General features: G+C 32.5%; 1 protein-coding gene across 3 annotated transcripts in view; it reads left to right on the forward strand.

The window, feature by feature from the left end:
• The window catches only part of CDH19 (cadherin 19), a 159212-nt gene that overhangs the window by 131409 nt on the left and 7787 nt on the right, over positions 1-20016 (forward strand). For all 3 annotated transcript variants that reach the window (XM_039839943.1, XM_039839950.1, XM_039839959.1), the window contains 5 exons: positions 1147-1311; positions 4640-4821; positions 5363-5616; positions 8746-8867; positions 15791-15912. In XM_039839943.1, coding sequence (XP_039695877.1) covers positions 1147-1311; positions 4640-4821; positions 5363-5616; positions 8746-8867; positions 15791-15912 — 845 coding nt within the window. The remainder of the gene's footprint in view (positions 1-1146; positions 1312-4639; positions 4822-5362; positions 5617-8745; positions 8868-15790; positions 15913-20016) is intronic.

Genomic DNA, 20016 nt, shown 5'->3' on the forward strand with positions numbered 1-20016 from the left:
TCTTATTGATTCATTCATTTAGCAAATATTAAATGTCTCAGCCATTCTCAGAGTTTCTTGAGAGAATCAGATGCTGAAAAATATGACTCCAGTTACTGTATTCTTGGTTCTCCCCAGGATGGTACTCAGCTTCTATCATTCCAGATGCACAGCACGAAAGCTGCTTTAATACATGCAGCGGATCCGCTAAGACATTAGGTTTTAATTCTCTCACACAATCTTGACTGAGAAATGTCATATGTGGTACAGGCATTTTACAACAACCCGGGTCTAGAGTAGTATGACATTGCAACCTTTAAAAAAATAATAACACAAACGAACAAACAAACAAAAAACATTAATATTCACACGAAGCACGTGAATATTAATAAATACATACACTCAGTTTGTCAATATATTGAGTGAAACAAACAAGGTCTAGTAAGAGAAAGAAAGTGAGGACTACTTGGTATTATGTAGTCACACGCTAACATGCAGAGCTGAGCCTGTGGCCAAGGTGAAGGGAGTGGAAGAGCATTCAAGGTCATGGGAAGAATATATGAGAAATTCCTGAGATTTGAGAGCGTCGAGGCTCTTTAACCAGAGGCCAGTGTGGAAAAGCACAGAGGAGGAGGGTGGAAAGTTGGGTATCTGAGGAATTGACAGTTTGAATATCTGTGTATATATTTATTTCATTGTTAGATTATAAATAACTGTGGGTCAACAACCAACCCTTGTTTCTCCATTGTGACTGAAAATAGACAAAATAGACATCATAGATAGACAATATATTTTGCATAAATTTGGTATTGTAAGTTATGCATTTCCTTATAATAAACTAACTTCTTCCAAAGGGAAACATTACTTGTAGCACACTAATATTGAGGTAAAAATAAGACATTCCTCTTCTCTACCTCTGGGTTATCTTAACATGGTATTTTATTAAGGGTCTGCTAGTGTTCTTAATATTGTGATGACACATTAAATACTAGGCAGAGTTGTTGTTTAATTTATTGTTATTATATTGTTTTTCTCCAGATTGGTGTCCTTATATTGGTTTGAAATTTGTCAAAAGAAAGTTTATATGGTTGAATTTTTAAGACATTAATTAGGAACATGCCATGGCGAATAATGAAAAAATAATTAAAGTTTATCACCTTTTTAAAGGAGTCATAAGAATATCTTCTATAATGGATAGAGAACTCCAAGATGAGTATTGGGTAATTATTCAAGCCAAAGACATGGTCGGCCTGCCTGGAGCACTGTCTGGAACAACAAGTGTGTTAATTAAACTCTCTGATATTAATGACAATAAACCCATATTTAAAGAAAGTAAGTAGAAAGCATCTTGAATTCTTACTGTAAGTATTTCAAATATATGCAGATGTTAGAATTCACATTCTAAAAGCACTGAAACAGCACTAAAATTATAGGAAATAAATCTGTCAGTTATTCTAAGGTGTGATTATTTTCATCAGTATGAAAAGTCAAATACGAAAATAATTAATGTGTCATTTTTCAGTTGCTTCTGTAACAAACCACCACAAACATAAAGTTTGTTTTTATGCCTTAACATAAAGTTATTATCTTAGAGATATCGGGTGCCAGCCTCAGCAGGCCTTAAGTGAGACCAGCAGGACATGTCTGCAGGTCTGCAGGGCTGCATTCCTTTCTCTGGGCTCTAATGGAGAATCCGGTTCCTTGGATTTGGATGTTGGCAGAATTTGGTTCTTTGTGTTTGTAGGATTAAGCTCTCTGGTTCCTTGATGGCTATTAACTGGGGGACATGGTTAGCTCCCAGAGGCCCCATTTTGGTCTTCGTGCATAGCCCGCTCATCTCAGAAGCAGCAAAGGATCGCATAGCCTTCTCTCGCTGCCATCTCTCTGACCCACACGTTTGCCCCTTTCCCCACTGTTAAGGACACGTGGGATTAGATGGGCCACTTGGATAAACCAAGACATCTGCACACTTCTGGGTTGGCTGATTAGCGATCTCGATCCCATCTGCAACCGTAATTCCCTTTTGCCAGGTTAGGTAACATACTCATGAGCTCTGGGGTCATAGGGCACAGATATCAGGGGGAACCATTTATCTACCTGCTACAGGTAATGATTTAAAAGGAATATATTTCATTTTCTATGTTTGCATCAAGGGTAGGTCACACTTGCTCTGAAAATTTAAAAAGTAAGTACAGGCGAAATCACACAGTGTGGCTCAGAAGGAATTTCTTAAAAAATTCCTAGAAGGGATTTTTGTCTAAAGTTTCTGTTCAAGGGATTCTTTCTTGGCTGCAGAAACACATTTGCAGGCATTTCCAGAAATCACGAGCAATTATCATGATAGAAGGAAAATTTAATGAGCATGGAGCAAAGAAGTAGATCAAACGCACACATACACACACACTCACACGCACACTCACACTAACACTCACACATTCACACACACTGACACTCCTAAATGATGCGGACACCACTCGGTTCAGTCACTTTGTTTCAGATTCAGGGCTATCAGATCTGACTTTTTAAAAAATATTAGAAATCTGAATTTTTATTTCTGTGCTATCATCCAATTTTAAATTTTGCTAGTTTAAAAATGTGGCTACTGTGTTTCTCTTAATAAAAATTGTATATATTTGATGTGTACAGCAGGACGTTTTGATATACGTATACACAGTGAAATCATTACTATAGTCAAACTAATTAACACATTCATCTCTTCACAGTTACCGTGTGTGTGTGTGTGTGTGTGTGTGTGTGTACGTGTGTGATGAGAGCATCTGAGATCTACTCTTTTAGCAAATTTCCATTCTAGAAATGGTATTATTTACTGTAGTCACTGTGCTGTACATTAGATTTCTAGAACTTATTCATCCTACCTCACTGCAAGTTCGTACCCTTTGAGCAACATCTTTCTTTATGAGTCAGTAAACAGCTCCTCTCGGGGTGGCATCCAGGCAACAGGGCAGCAGCTTGTGACTTTGGCCTCCAAGTTATGAAATGTATTCTGTAAATGACTGTCTACAACATGAATATGCCCTAAAGACAAGAAGATAATGTCTAATTGAATCTGAAATGCCCAGGACTGTATAAAATAATTGGCATATATTAAATGTAGAAAAATAGTGTATCGGTTCATCTAAATCTAGTTTGCGTTTTATTCAGATGAAGGTGGAATAGCAAGCTGAAGACGAGAAGGTAGAGAATTTCCAAAGAAACTTGTTGGGACAGAATGCCCGCAAAACATTTGCTGCCTTTCTTAGATTTAAATATAGATACATATTTATCAGTTATTAACAAACTGAGATGATCTTTTAAAAAATTCTGTTACCCAGAATCCTCAAGTATGATGGTAGTATGATTAGCTTTGGTCAAATCTGAATGTGGGTGGACATGATTCTGACACCATAAAGTGACTTTATTCTAAAGGCAATAGGGATTTTCCTCTTCCCTTCCCACTCCATAATTGTGTGAAACTGTATGTATTGACTATTCTTACAAAACAGAAGCACGCTGACCTGCTCACTCTGTCGGACCTGCTTTGCCTTATTGAAATCCCATCGCCCTCTCCTCAATTCAAATATTCAGTACATCCCCCCTCTGTTGTGCACAGCATCCTCCGGCCTCTCAGTCAAGGGCATCGCTCAAATGATCTTCCCCTTCGTTGTGTTATGTTTTCCTCTCTGCTGGCTCAGTACTCTTAGCATTCACACACGTCGTTGCTGTTCATCTGAAAAACAAAAGGAAATATACACATTCTTCACGTCTACATTCAACTAATCATGCTTCCTTTTTTTCTTTTCTTTCCCTTCAAAGAAAATATTTGTACACGTGTCGACATTCTGGTCCTCAATTACTGTCCTTAAACTCTGTGGCATCTACTCCAATCAGGCTCCATCGACACTATTTGATTAAATTGATCTTGGTCAATTTTATGCAACTAAACCTAGTCAAATCTCAGAGCTAGTCTAGTTTGGTTTCCCAGCAGGATCTGAGTGATGAAACAATGTGCCTTTGAAACAATGTGCCTTTCTCATCTGCTCTTTCTTCTGTCTCCGTGGTCACTTTACTTCAGTCTCCTGCCTTCTCACTGGTGAATCTCTGGTGTCGAGCCTTGGATCCCATCTCTCTTCTTCACTAGCCCTCTGGCTTTCAGTCTCTCCCATCTTTAATTCCCACTTACATTTATTGGTAATTTTAATTATCGGAATTTTTGAGTAAAATCGAAGAACTCTTTTTTATCAAATTTAATTTGGGATTTTAGAAGTGCACAATAAAAAATCTATGAATATTGAGAGGTATTTATATGAACAGAAATTTGGAAATTATATTTACGGGTGATAGGACTTAAGATATATTTAAGACACAATTGTAGATGCTTAAATAGGTTATCAGAGAAATGTTCAGATTGTAAAAATAAAGGGTATACATATATACACACACACACATATAGGGTATATATACATCACTATATATAGAGAGAGAGAGAGAGACAGACAGATAGACAGAGACAGAGACAGAGACGGAGAGGAGAGATTTAGAACAAGTAACTGGTGGAAAGGGTGGGTGTGGGTTTTCCTACAATCCACAAATAAAGGATGCTATAATTGGGAGATTCTTAAGTTGATTATTTATGCAAAGTATCTTGAATTTTGTTTTTAAGGTTTGTATCGCATGACTGTTTCTGAATCTGCACCCAGTGGTACTTCCATAGGAAAAATCGAGGCGTATGACAATGACATAGGGGAGAATGCAGAAATGGATTACAGCATTGAAGATGACTCACAAACATTTGACATCATTACTAATAACGAGACCCAAGAAGGAATAGTTATATTAAAAAAGGTAGACATGTTAAAATTATTTGCTCTGCAGAATAATGCAAAATTGAATCAGAAATGCATGCAAATATTTTATGTAACCAGTTTTTGTTTCATTAAGTAATTAAAGTGAAAACCTGTGATTTATAGTTTAAGGAGATGAGTTTAGAGATGAGAGTTTGTTATTACAGAGGTTCTTAAATTATATGTAGAACAAGTTTTTTTTTTTTTTTAAGATTCAGATAGAGGACAAACATTTTGAAAGGATCTTAAATGACAATAAATAAATTCTCAATTCCATAAGATATTTATTCTCAGAAAAAAATATAGTTTTAAACTTAAGTAAAAAATATAGTTATTATTCCAAAATATATAATAGTAATCAACATAAACAACAAAATACACATCGGGATTTGTATGTAACTGCTTAATGATGTCAGAGTGATTCAAGAACATGAAAGTAAAAGCTAACTGAAACTGAGTTTAACAGCGAGAACTTTCTTTTTCTAAATAGTACCTTGGGTTACTGAAGCCATTTCTTCTGTGCACACTGTTTTTCTTTGTAGAAAGTGGATTTTGAACACCAGAACCACTATCGCATTCGAGCAAAAGTGAAAAACCGCTATGTTGATGAACAGCTCATGGGGTATCATGCTGAAGCTTCCACCACTTTGATTAGGGTCCAAGTGGAAGATGCTGACGAGCCTCCGGTCTTCCTCCGTCCGGATTATGTATTTGACATCTTGGAAGGACAGCCGCAGGGCTCGTGGGTGGGCGTGGTCTTGGCCACAGATCCAGATCAGAGGAGATCTCCTATCAAGTACGTATGTCAGGAAGGCCAGTTTTGCAGTAATGAATGAAAACAAATTAATTAGCTTGCGTATGAAATTTCATGCAGATGTAACTACGATCTATCTATCTATATTTCTTTATATGGTACTTACCAAATTGTCAACAATTTAGACAAGTTAAAACAGGGAGCCTCAGTGTTGGTTAAAAAGCATTGAAATAAGCAATTGCAAACCTGCAGGAACTAAACAATCACCAACTGAGATTCAGTGCAACCACCTCTATTACTTGGGCTAAGGAGGTGAGGGATAAAGGAAACTCTTGATGCCAAGTCAGAGAAGAAACGAAGCTGATCAAAATGTGGTTCATTCAAATATTCTTTCATTAAAATGATATTCAAAATTTGAGAAAGCTTTTTGTGGGACACCACTTAAAGCAGTAAAAATAGATCTAATTGGTTAGAAATAAATTTCTGAGATACTGTTGAATAATATTTGCCACTATTAAACAAGTCTGTTATATTTGTATACTATATTTTCTTTTTTTAAATATTCAAGTTGTAAGTCTGGTTAGACGTAAAAGTAAAATCTGTTACATGTTCCTTTAATCATCTGTTGCCCACACTTCTCCGTCCAGAGGATTACACAAACCTCCGTGTATTTATTAAGATACTGGCTCTGCTGTGCTCTGGGAGAGCCTACAGGTACAAAGCCGGAGCTTCTTTAAATTTTTGAGACAGAAGGATGCTCTCACTTTTCCACTGTAATTCTTCATCGTAATACACTGCCTCCTAATGTGTAGATATAGTTCCTTTTTAGTAATAAATGTAAGTGCATATCTAATATATACATAATTATAACCCAATAAATAAATTGTTTAGATTTTTAAAGTAGTATATCTATTAACCTATTTGTTGTTCCTCTTAGAATACTAAAGAATATATAATATTTTTAAATACTTTAGTGATTAAGTTGTTTATTATATAATCATTGATAATATAGTTATAAATTATACTGTGTTGCAAACAGTTTGAATATCAAATTGTATATTTATAAATGACAATGAATGATGAATGATTGACAACAATGCCTATGAACATCGATAAAAAAATGGCACGATTTAAAAAAAATTGTTAGAGTTGTATATTTACTATGAGTAAAAATATTAGTATATATGAGACAAATAACTGAGCCACACGCAAATATTAACAGAGGCTTTGTGTGTTTTATAGTACCACTTCTGGTTGTTACTTACCAAAAACATTTTTAGTAACAATTTTCATCTTTCTTCTAAAATTAATTACATTTAAAAATAGTTCATGAGTACCTATCAAAAGAATATCTTTCTATGCCTTTTCTGGGCATCCTTACATTTAGAAGTGTCTTTTAAATAAGATTGCTTTTTATATATTAGGATTGTCATTTTTTTTTCTCATGTGGTATAGTTCAATTTAGCAAATTTCGAAATGTACCATGAAAATGAAATTAAACATATCTAGATTTGGCTTTTATGTGTCTCAGTTTCTTCTCCTGTGAAGTGGGAATAATTTTGTAGTAATACAAGCATTAAGACCAAGACATAAAGACGTATGCAGAACATACATGGAAGAATCAATTGTTTATATCATTACGGCAAGAGTTGTTAGTTAAGAGAAAACGTTACACGGTCACATTTTATCCATTCAACATTTTTAGGGGAATGAAGAGTCCGTAAACGGAAACTTGAAATGAACCAAAGATTAGAAGATTAACCTTCTAAGCATAAAAATGTCACAGTTTAAGCTTTTTAGCACAAGCTCTTTCTAAAATATATTGCAAACATCTTTTCTTTCTTAAATGTTGTATATTGACTATTATTTAAAATGTTACTGATGACTCAGATCGTATTTAAAAAAAACTTTTATTTGGAAATAATCTCTAACTTTTGATTGATTTTATTTGGAATAGTGTATTATAGAAACTGGATATTCTAGATGTTTAATACAAAATATTAACTGTTAAACTACTGTTCCATTGTGTCAACAATTCTCTCAAGTAGGAAATGTGACCACTTGTGGATATGTAAGTAAATTGCTTATAAAGCAATTTTAAAAGTAATTAGAGTTAAAACTGAATTTCTATAAAGCTTATAGAAAGCTTAATTCTCTGTAATTTCTATTTTAATTGTCCCTGGAACCTCAAGCTACAAATTATTGATATTTTTAGAGACCTGTCAATTCAAGTTTAAAATATTCTCATCTTTTGCCACATAATTATGGCAGACCTCACTGATGTCTCTTCTTAGTCTCCCAGAATATTTGTGCAATGAGAAGCATCACGGAACCCTAGTTATTACTCTTCTTTAATTTTTATTATTAATCATTTGCAAGCTGAGAAGACATACTGAGTACTTCAAAGGCTTCTTTCATTGCAGAGTTGGAGATCATTTCTCAGGCTGTAGCATGACAGAATTTTATTATCTGGCTTTATTCCATGCATGATCGAATAGAACATTTGATCTACTGTCCTTACTTTGGGGAGGGGTGTGTGTGTGTGTGTGTGTGTGTCTGTGTGTGTAATGTATATATATGTACATTATATATGTACATACATGTATGTAAATAAATACATGTATATACAATATATGCTTTACTAAATAGTATCAAATTGTTTCTTTTAAACAAACAAAAATTCTCATATGTCAGTAATCAAGAAATGATAATATAATGCACAGATTTAGTAGATGACTGTTTGGTGCAGGAGTCTCAGAGCAGTCCAGGCTGATAATATGTTTTATGTTGCTTGAAATGAAAAAAAAAAAGGGTTTCAAGCATTAGTTTTTAACTCCCTATACGCATTTCTCTTCATTTTACAAATGACATTTTGCCATTTCTTTTTAACCATGTTATTCACTTACTAAAATTCTCTCTTGAGAATAAGAATGAGTGACATGTGTTTAGATTTAGAATACAGCAATTTAAAACTGAGGCCATTTTAGTTTTTTTCTGTCTCCACTGAGTTGAATTTTAAATATATGAATGGACTTTTTTGAAAATAGTTCAGCATTAAATTCGCTATATGGATTATGCATTTAACAATTTATCTCATTGCTTCTAAAGGATGTTATGTCTCTCTGTTATACATAGAAAAAATAAAATTAAGGCATACTTTTTTTGGTACAGGTATTCTATTACCAGAAGCAAAGTGTTCCTTATCGATGACAATGGCACAATTGTCACAACCAACCCTCTGGATCGAGAGAGCACTGCTTGGTACAACCTAAGTATTACAGCCACAGAAAAATGTAAGTCCCTATTTGAGAACAACACACTGGTCTGCCATAATTTTTAAGCCATTCGATAATCGCTGAACATAGGGACAAAAGCTAGCTTAAACTGTTATTGGAATTAGAGTTAAATAATATTTTGTATGTCAATTCATACATGTGTACTTTAGTATTTTAAATTAACAATATCTGTTCATTCCTATTACAGCTTATTAATATATTTGCCACAAAATACCTTTAATTTTGCGTTATGACAATATATAATTGTAATGCAAGAAATGAATCATGGAAAAACACACAAAAAAATAAAACAAAAAATTCTCTGAAATTCTAAAACATTATTAATTAGTGACATGTCTTTATAATATTTTTATGGATACATTTTCATATAAATTTATAACAAATATAAATTTGGCAAGCTTTTATCAAACTAGGTAATATCGTATATGGGTTTCTTTTGAAGTTATGAGTTTAATGAAAAAAAAGTCTTATGTACATTTCAAAAAAAAAACATATCCACCCTTAAAAAATAGCTATGGGCAGAAAGAAATTACAATTATTCCCTAGGACTCTTTTCCTTAGCACAAAATTTTTAGTTTAGGGAATTTTTTAATTAATGTTATACATGTTTTAAAACTCTATCAATACTAGTAAAACTATTGAGTTGCAATTTAAAAATTTAATTTAAAATAATTTAAAATCGACTAGTAATATTGTATTGTTCAACCACGATCAGGTTAGACTCAGTTCATAGGGAACTGTTCTCAAAGTCGAACATGCCTGTATTTGTGCTACTTTCAGGATAAAATATTAACAATACTCCTGGACATTAGGGACAACGTGGCACTTTAAAACAACTTTTTAAAACTTAGGCTTTTAAAAATGATCATTTTCAATGAAATTATGGGAAATAATATGAAAGATTCAAACAAATATTTATTGGAAATCTGTACATCACAAAAATGAATATATTTTCAAATTAAAATCGTGATGTCACCTATGCTGATAGTCACATCTTCAATAATCAATAGTTACCAAACCAGTTATTTTTCAGAGATAGGCAGAAGATTTCATCTTCAGGTTGTAAGATAAAATTATTCCAATTTACCACTTAGATAGTTTCTTCAGATTTACCAATCAGTTAATCAGATATTAAATCAATCATATTAATTCAAGTTCAAAGGAATAGATATAACAATATATAAATATTGTTATATCTATAACAATATATAAATATTTTAATATTATAAAATCATTCTCTTCTTTAGTCAGGGATGGATTTAATATAGTACAGTACGGGATTAAAATTGTAAATATGAAATATTATAGAATAAATTCTTTCATAATTGATTTTTGCATGGATTTTTAACAATCTTTTTTATTTTCCTGGATCGATTTTGAATATCTTATTCCTCACTTTACTGAGCAGTCGGCCGGTGATATGTAAGAGTGTGAAGCATCTCTTGGATATTTTGTTTGTCATGCATTGAATAACTCTATGGGAACACTGCAGGAGGATCGCATCTGGGTTTTGAACTTTCCATTTAACTTAGTAAAGGTTGGGAAGCAGATGTTCTAGGGGATGACCGTCTGCTGCAATAGAAGAAATGTCAAGGCTTTTGGTGTCCAAAACATAAAGGCGTTTATTCTAAAATCAAAGCTTTTATTTACTGGGTATTTCTGAGAAAAGATTATTTATAATGTCACTGTTTGCAAAACTCTTGAGAAAAAGAATTCAAAGCAGTTCAAGGGAAGACTGGACATCTTTATAAAAATGTATTTCTCTATAAATAGCTTTCGGCATTTAAAAGAGCACGTTTTAATAAATTTATATAATTATTCCTTATAAGCTTATCTTATTTATACAGGGGATTTTTTTCTAAGAATGTATCACTTAATTTTGTTAAGTAAGAAATACTAAAATATAAGTTATTAGAAAGATGAATCTTGAAAATTTATTATGTGTATTCTGAAACACCAAACACTAATCTATTACAAATGAATAGAAAAAAATGATGACTAAATGGTATATAAAGTTTGCAAGATAATTTAATTATATCTTATCTCATTAATTACCTGATTACTTTTATTAGAGGGATGTCATGAAGATCTCTAGAAAAAAATCGAAGCATTTATTTTGTAGCCTTTTTTAAATATGGTGCATATAAATCGTAGCGTCACAAAATGAAACAAAAAAAGTAACTCGATATTTGTGTTGTAACATAGCTGCTGTCCATAAAAATTACTAATTCAATGTATGAATGTGTATTTACATATATTCAATAAAAATTATATGATATAGTAAATATTGTAATTATGTCATAGTGTATTGTGTTCAAAAATGATATGTAAATATTTAGTGACCAGCACAACACAAGTAAACAGACGAGACTTTAGCTTTCAACAGTGCTACTTGTCAGCTGATCAACAGCCTTCACAGTATTAAGGGGTTTGTGTGTGTGTGTGTATGTGCATGTGTGCACGTATTTAAAAGTTTGTGAATTATAAAATATTGTATAAACAATTTATAAGTAAAAGAAGATTTAAAATACAGTCAGTAAAAAAAATGTAAATGCCAGCAAAATGCAAACTAAATATGTGAATATATTTATTTTATATAGAATTTAATACTTAGAAGTTAATCACTATTTCAGAAATAAGTAATTAGAAATGTTATTAAATACAGGAATTATACAATTCACAGTGATATGCTCCTGGTGATATAAAATCAGTTTTCTTAGAATAAAAATGTACTTTTAGATAAATAGAGATTTTTTTATCCCTGTCAACCTAAAAACCCAAGCACCAATAATTGATCTAATAGTGTTTATTTGAGGTCAAAGGAACTACAATTCTGGAATACAGATTCAGTCATAAATCCTCCCCCATTCCCCTCTAACCCCTTGCAGTAGAGGGACTGTGGGTTTTTATGAGAAAGAGGGAGGAAGGAGATAAGGTAAACTGTATTAAAGAGGTCATCGGTGCTAGATGAGGTAAGACTAGATTTGTACTTCATTGGTTAGCAATTTGGGCATAGGCAAAGTCTAATTTCATTAGTCCTTAACAATAGGATATTCTCATCCTTACTGATTTCTTAGAATATCGGTGGTTTGGTCCAGTTTAGAAGATAAAAATCAAACAAGACATGCCTGCTAGGTGCTCTGAAATGGAACTCTGGCTCTATTTTAATATGTCTCCATTCAAATCATCTCTCACGTTCCCATTATTATTTTTATCGTATAGCTGAAAAGTTACAGGATGCAAAACAAAACACAATTCTAAAATACAATAGATAAATACTCTCAGAAACTCACAAAGTTAATGTTTATTTAATTTATCTTTGAAGATCCATTTTTTTAAAAAAAAAGTTTTTAAGGAAAACTGGTGAGAAAGAACTTTTATAACACTGAGTAACCAATTTTCATGTATTTTTCCTCTCTGTCGAATTTTTCAATGCACATAATTAAACTCATTTTAGAATAATTTTGGGGAAAATATTTGTAAGTGCCAAATCCTCATTACTGTGTTATTAATAGCAAAAATAATTGTTAGACTATTTAAGTCTCGGTAGTAATATAAACAAACCACCTGAATAGTGGAAAACAGCATCAAATAAAATTGTGAAAAATACTTGGTAAATAACTAGGGTTAATTATCTAGGAGCTTGCAACATAACAGTTATGCTGATTATAGGAAAGAGATGTTCCATTGTAACATTTGCTTTTTCAGCAAATGAAGTCACTTTGCTTAATCTTTTTCTTGGAAAACTTCCCATATTAAGCAACAAGCTATTTATCAGCATGCCAGCTAAGTGAATAAAACTAAGTACTCTAAAATAAAGCTGTGAAGACATATGTATGTTTTATATAGTCATGTCAAAGGTTTAATTTGAACTTAATTTTAAACAGATTTTTCAGCGAAAAAGATAAAAAACTTTAAATGAATTTCTTACTAATTTTTCTTAAACTTACATGTACCTGAATTACTTTTTCCACTTTACTATCTAAACAAAAGTTGTTCTATGGTGATATATGTTTAACCATTAAAAAATGAGCCTTAAATTTTGAATCATTCCATCTTGAAATCTCTAGGAGTATCTTTTCATATGATAATGTTGTTTTTATCTATTTTATCCTGAATATAACACAGTAAGGAAGAGTTTCAAAATAATTAATGGTTTATGTATTTCCTAAAGACCATGGATTTTTTTTTGTCTATTAAAGCTGGCAATTTTAATTTTTAATTAAATGAAAATTATAATTTCCATCATAATTGCAACAGTTATTTACTGGAAAAAAATAGTTACGAACAAAATTTCACCTCAACCCAGAAAACCTCTCTCCAACAGGGAAAGGAGAGAAAACGGTTTTATAATTGAAAAACATTAAACCAAAATCTGATGTGAATTACGGGAAATCCGCTAAGATATTGCCAAGACAAAAGGAAATCTCTCCCTTTCATAGAGCCAGACAGATACAACCTATCACATGAGTTTTCTCAAGATAAACATTTACTAGCCTTCAAGTAGGAGGGTTTAACCATGTGTCTGTCACCCATAGTTCATCTTAAATTCACTGAGTAGTTGGAATGATCATCTGCATTCACTAATTGGCTTTATCCAAATAAAAACTAAGCTTTTCATAACTTTAAGACAAGAGGTAGTTTTTTTGCAACTTGGGTCAAGCAAGGCCTTTGCTAAACTTGTCCTACCTTCCCACATAACTGGAAGAAAGGAGTGCTGTCTTCCTTGATGATTACTTTTCAGAGCTGGTATCCAGTACTTGAGAAGGACAAACTTACGCTGTAATGTTGGCAAGAGGTTCAATTAGCTTTTAAAAGGTCTGCATACATTTTAAAGAAACAGAGAAAAATCTTACAAATGTTCTAAGAGGAAGGAGGAAATGTCTGTTCCCTTGTTTTCAAGAGAGAATTAAACCACTTAAAAAAAAGTCTTTGCCCTTAAAAATTACAGCTGTAAATATAATGCTGTTTCATAAACAAAAGAGCACAGAGATTATAAATGGAAACATTGAGAGAAACAAATGAACCCCCCTTTTTCTAATCATTAATTGTATATACCTTTTCCACAGTGTTGTTAAATAAAAAGTGACAGATTTAAAATAACGTTATACAAATATGGACTATATTATGCTGCCATTTGCATTTCACAAAATACCATGCATATGACTTCTTGTTAGTAGTAAATAAAATAATCGTATTTAATATTTATTGCTTATTTATATGCTAAGTAATCTTCTAAATGTTTTATATGTATTAATTCATTTAATCTTTATAACAGTTCTATAGTGTAATTACCAGTATCATTTCCATTTTATGGAAAACCAACTGAGACAAACAGTTTTTAAGCATTTTTCTCAAATTGAGAACCAAGATTAAAATCTATTTTTAAAGCTCATGATATTAATACATCTGTTACACTGACTCATTTATTTTTAATAAGCATGCAAAATTTCATAGTATGGTTGTAATTTATTTTCCCAGTTCTCTTTTGATACATATTTGGGTCATTTCCAGTTATTTGGATGTGATGCAGATAATTCTGGAATAAAGAAGTTGAATCACATACTCTTACATACTGGTGCCTTGGACCAAAGCATAGATTTCCCAAGCTAATTACTGGGTCAAAGATATGTGTAAGTTAATTTTTACTATCTATTGCCAGATTAGGTTCTAGGAAAGATTTACGTCCCCATTCTTTTTTAGCACTCCGCTCTGTTTTTTATGTTACACAGATCACATGGACTAAATCATCATTCTCATTTCCAGTGAGCTACATACAGCCTTTGTGAATATTATGATACAGCAGTTTGTCTCAGCTGTGGGCGGTTTTGCCTCCTAGGACATCAGCCCACAGCTGAGACAAATTCTCACAGCCAGAGTGATGATTGCTTCTGGTATTTAGTTAGTAGTGGCCTACACACCCTACAATGCGCAGACGACCCCCCGAAACAAGGACTTATCTCATCCAAAATAGCAGTCGTGGTGAGGTTAAGACGACCTGGTATGAATTATTTGAATTTTCTCATCTGTGAATTTCTAGTTTATGAATATTTCCATTGAATTGTGTTTTTCATATCAATTTTCAGGATTTGAAATTAAAACTGTTAATATTTCATCCTGCGATGCAAACATTTTTCCAGATCACTGTTGTTTTGTTGTTGTTTTGGCTCTTTTTACATATTGTTTTGCCATTTAAAAAATGTATTTAACCATGTCTTCTTCCCTTTCCTTCATGGTTTCTGTATTTCTTTGTCCACTTAAGAAAATCCTCCCAACTCACTCTCTCTCTCTCTCTTTCTCTCTCTCTGTCTCTCACTATCTATCTATAAACTTCACTTAGAGTTTAATATAATTATTTTATTTTAAAATGTATTTAGATCATTATTCCAAGTCCATTTTTGTTTTTAAAAACTACACTGAATAATGCTGTCATTAAGAGTGCTTACTGCTGGCATCTTAACTGCCTTTTCTACTTTAGCTGTGACCTCAGGCAAATCATTTAACCGCAATTGATTAAACTAAATCATTTGTTAGTGTTTTTATCAGTAAAGTTGGGGAGGATAATAATACACATCTTCAACAGATTTAGATGAATTAATGCAAATACGTTCAATAGTTCCTAGATTTAGAAAGGTGTTGTGTACCTAATGACTTACTTTACCTTTTTCCTCATCAGCTCATCCAGTCTATACCAGGTAAAGGCAGTTGATAAATATTGGTTGAGTCAAATTTGTGGAGAACATTTTTTTCCTAGGATGTATTGTTGATAAATAAAATAATTATATAGAGATCCTGTCCTCAGATAGCTTTTATTCAAGTAAAATAAAAATATATCACATAGCCTCTATGCAGTTTTTATGAACTCCCCCGAAAGACAGCACTAACATTCTTTATTTTTATTCTGTTTATTCAATTTGCAGACAATGCACAGCAGATTTCTTCAGTTCCTGTGTATGTACAAGTTCTCAATATCAATGACCATGCTCCTGAGTTCTCTGACTATTATGAGACTTATGTTTGTGAAAATGCAGGCTCTGGGCAGGTAAGAACTCAGAATATATTGCTGACATCTAAACAATGCCATGTATTATTTATAATAACGTTTGCTATGTAGTCCTCCCATTTTTTAAATGATAAAACTAAATTTTATTAACTCTATTAATTACATGCTTTTTTTGTTGCGAGTTCTATATAACTTAAATTTCTTTTGAAAAATAACATGTCTATACACATTGGCAGGGTTGTTTCTGTGCGGTGTCAAGTGTACACAGACACCTTACAGTTCATTCAGAATCTCTTCACAAGGGAATTGGCCCTTGTGAATGACTTGTATGCATGACACTACTTATAACTATACTGTTACTATAACAAGATTACTTTTAACAGGCCAAGTCTACTTATTTGCTTATTTATTAGTATTTTTCTTTACTAAATCCTTAGATAAGAATTGTAGAGCAAAAGTGGCATTATTCTTTTTCAAATGACTCCTAGAAAAAAAATGCCAAAATTAAACACCTGCACACATAAACTCAAACAGAAAAAAACTGTTCAGCATATGACTATAAACATCATATGTAAATTGTAATTAAAAGCAATTTCTAAAAGTATTAAAAGTTGGTAACCCCAAAAAGTATGTTTAGGAGTTTAGAAAACATTTTAAAGTATTTTAAAAGCCATTACTATTTTCGACACATCGATATACAAATAATGTATAGATATGCATGAACTTTGACAAAATTAAAGCCCTTTGACAAATTTAAACTTAAATTCTGAGTTACATATAAAACAAGTTGAAACAGACAATAAATAAATGGTATAAGTAGTACCTAAATCTATTGTCAAATTCTCGATGCTGAAAGATGTGGTATCTTAACTTTAAAACAATAATGAGAAAGAAATTCTTTTACACTATCATTTCATGGTGTTCTGAAGCTTAGGTCAGTACAACGATATATAAAATACATATGAAATAAAGTTCCTGAAAAGAAGGAAATTTACTTAAGAAGATAAACTATCTAGTACAGCGCTGCCAAATAAATTGATAAAATCTAAAATTTCCTTGAAGCCACATTTAAAACATAATAAAAATGAAGTTGCTAATTCGACAGGAATAACATTTCTATCAAGTAAGACAAGTATAGAGACCTGTTGTAGCATTGTGCTCACACATAACAATGCCGAATCTTACACTTAAAAATTTAAGAGCATAGATCTGTTAAGTGCTATTACCACGATTAAAGTTTCTAAAAACGTAAAAAAGAAACAGATGGAATCATTTTTCCATGTTTCAAAATATTATGATTTTTCACATGTAATAAATTAAAAATCATTAAGGAAATATTTTATATATTTTCTCATGCCATAGAGATTATTGTTGTCTAATTTCCCACAGGCTCAAATAGCTGGACAAAATAACAAGTTAAGAATGTATTTGCTTTGGTTAGACAATACCTTCGTTATAGAAAATCAAAATGCCAGAATAGTTGCATTTTATTCTGGAGGAAACCAGACATGTTCTTAATGACTTATGCGGGTAAACAGAGGTTTCAGTTTTTGTTCTTAATGGATAAATGACAGGGCGGGAAGAAAAGAGGGAGAGAAGTTTTCAGTGGTTTGCAAAATATGGATATAATAAATGAGCTGACATTACAGCTATTTGCCTTTCCTGTTTGGTAGAAATATGTATCATTTTTCAACTTAATAATTTCTATTTTCTTGACTGATGCCAAATACCTTTTTCCAGAATTGAAGTGTAATATTGGTGATTTTTAGATTCTTTCATACCAATATTTGGTCTAATGTAAAGACATTTGTATTGTTTCCATGTAAAAATATTCTCTTGCCAAAATGTCTCTTGAGCCCACATTGTAATCTGGTTGGCTTCTCACCTTCCTTTCCCTCTTGTGTCCTGTCCCTGTTATTTTTTTGAAACTCACTCTTTCTGCTTTCATCCTCCTCTATGTCTCAAAGTTCATAGGTCTTTATGCCAGTTCATTCCCTTATTTTACATTACATGTCCAACTAACTAGAGACGATTTTTACTCATATGTCCCATGGTTACACCAAATTTGCTGCTAAGCCTTCCTTTTTTTTTTTTTTTCAGTATCCTCAGCAAAATTACTGTAACTCACCAAGTGGTGCAAGAAAGACATGTGGGCATCAGCCTGATTCACTCTAGTCTTATATTCTCCATATCTAACCAGTTATTAAGCTCTGTTGATTCTAGCTCCTAACTATCTATGTGATCTGTCCATCTTACTCTATCCTAACTCTTTCCAAGACAGCAGGAACCTAACATCTCTTCTGGAGTGAAGCTTAGCCCTGCTAAGGGATGTTTCTATAAAATCAGACTTTGCCTTATCCAGTCTCACAGCTGACGTGAAGGGGTGTCCTGTTGTTGTTGATCAGTGGTCTTTTTCTAGGTAAGTCGGTGGGCCCGTAGACAGTTTCTATGACATTCAGATTTTAGTGGAGAGGCAGTGGTCAGAAGAACATGTGTGCCCTCTTGGAAATGGTAAAAAAGACCTTACTTCGATTATATCAGCGAACACTTAGGAAACTTTGGGACCCACAAAGCTGTATCTCCCTGTGGAAGCACGCCGTACCATCTTCAGTTTATGTAAACACTTTGGCAATTTTCATATAAATTTAATTTTCATTTAAAATAATTAAGAGCCTGTAACTGTGAGTGTTGTTGTCTTTTTGTATATTACATCAGGGAGTGTTGATTGCTAACCAGTTGCTCCCTGGATCACGGAAACAACTTGCTAAGTAGGTTGTCTATTTGCGGATCCACACTGAGTGTTTCCAGAATGAGCATTCTCAAATCTGGATCTTTTCCACTGATTTGGGATCATCGCAATCCTAAATAAATCCTAAATAAAAATAAAATGCTGATGTCTTTTCCAATTTAGCACTTGTGAGTGGCCCTCAGTATGCAGTCTGAACTCTGTGATACGCCTGGAACACCGGTGATGTAGTTAGTCACCGTTCACCTCTGTGGTATCATCTTCTCATTTCAGTTTAAATGCCAAGTTCTCTGACCCCCAAAGTTTATTTCGGTTGTTATGTACGTTAGGTGTTTTATGACATGCTTTTGTTCTGTACTTTAGGTATGATATACCTTCTCAACACTCTTTAAGTTCGCAATTCTGCTTGTCCCTCTACCCCACTAGAATGTAATGACAGAGTGATGACAGAGACGCTGTTGGCCCCGGGCATCATTGGACACCTGGGGCCTGAGATGACTTAGCATATTCTAAGTGCCAATAAGATATTTGTTAAATTGATACATTTGGGATATTAATCAGATATTTTTATAATTTGATCTTTTTATTTATATGACGACATATGAATTTCTATTAACCATATTTTTTAAATTAATTTAACAAAAGAAAATCAGGATATATATATTGAGATAAAAATCTAAGAATGTATAATTTTTAACTGCATATGGGTAGATTTGTACAGTTAATGAAAAAACATTACAATATCTATGGCATTTAAATAAATGTAATATAATTTTATCAAAAGTTTTTTTTTTAGGAAACATAGAGTATCTCTGCCTTTATTCCAGGATCAAAATAGTAGAATATTATGAGCATCTCAACATTTTTCTCCTAATAATATGCTAATCAAAGAAAGAAAACAGACTATAGGTTAGATTTGTGGTTGTGGTGGTGGTTAGGTCTAATGCTATTTTATTAACTAGTACTTTGCCATTTTGGACAGCTATTCAACAAAGTTCTGAATCTTATAAATTTATTTTGTCAAAACAAGTCTCAGTGCAGTGGTATAAACAGTGATGGTCTTGTTCATATTTGTGGACAATGATTTCTTGACAGTGAGAGAGAGAATTTGCATCTACATCTTGATGCAAGGTGCAAATACCTAGAATAACTAGATAAGCAAGCAATTTAGGTGAGATTTTACAAAAATCCTTTCATATATTTGTTTACTACAACTCCCACTTTCTCTTTAACATTTTTGTATTGAAGGAAATTGTTTATTAAGCACATTTCAAGCAATTGATACTTTAAGTCAATTAATACTCAATACCTGTATATCGATTTCTAGTTTATTATTCAATTTATAGTTTAGAACCTTATTAAAAATTATTTCATTGATATCTGGTATATAGGTTGGG

Source organism: Pteropus medius, unplaced genomic scaffold (assembly GCF_902729225.1).
Source record: "Pteropus medius unplaced genomic scaffold, Ma_sr-lr_union100, whole genome shotgun sequence".
Lineage (NCBI taxonomy): Eukaryota > Metazoa > Chordata > Mammalia > Chiroptera > Pteropodidae > Pteropus > Pteropus medius.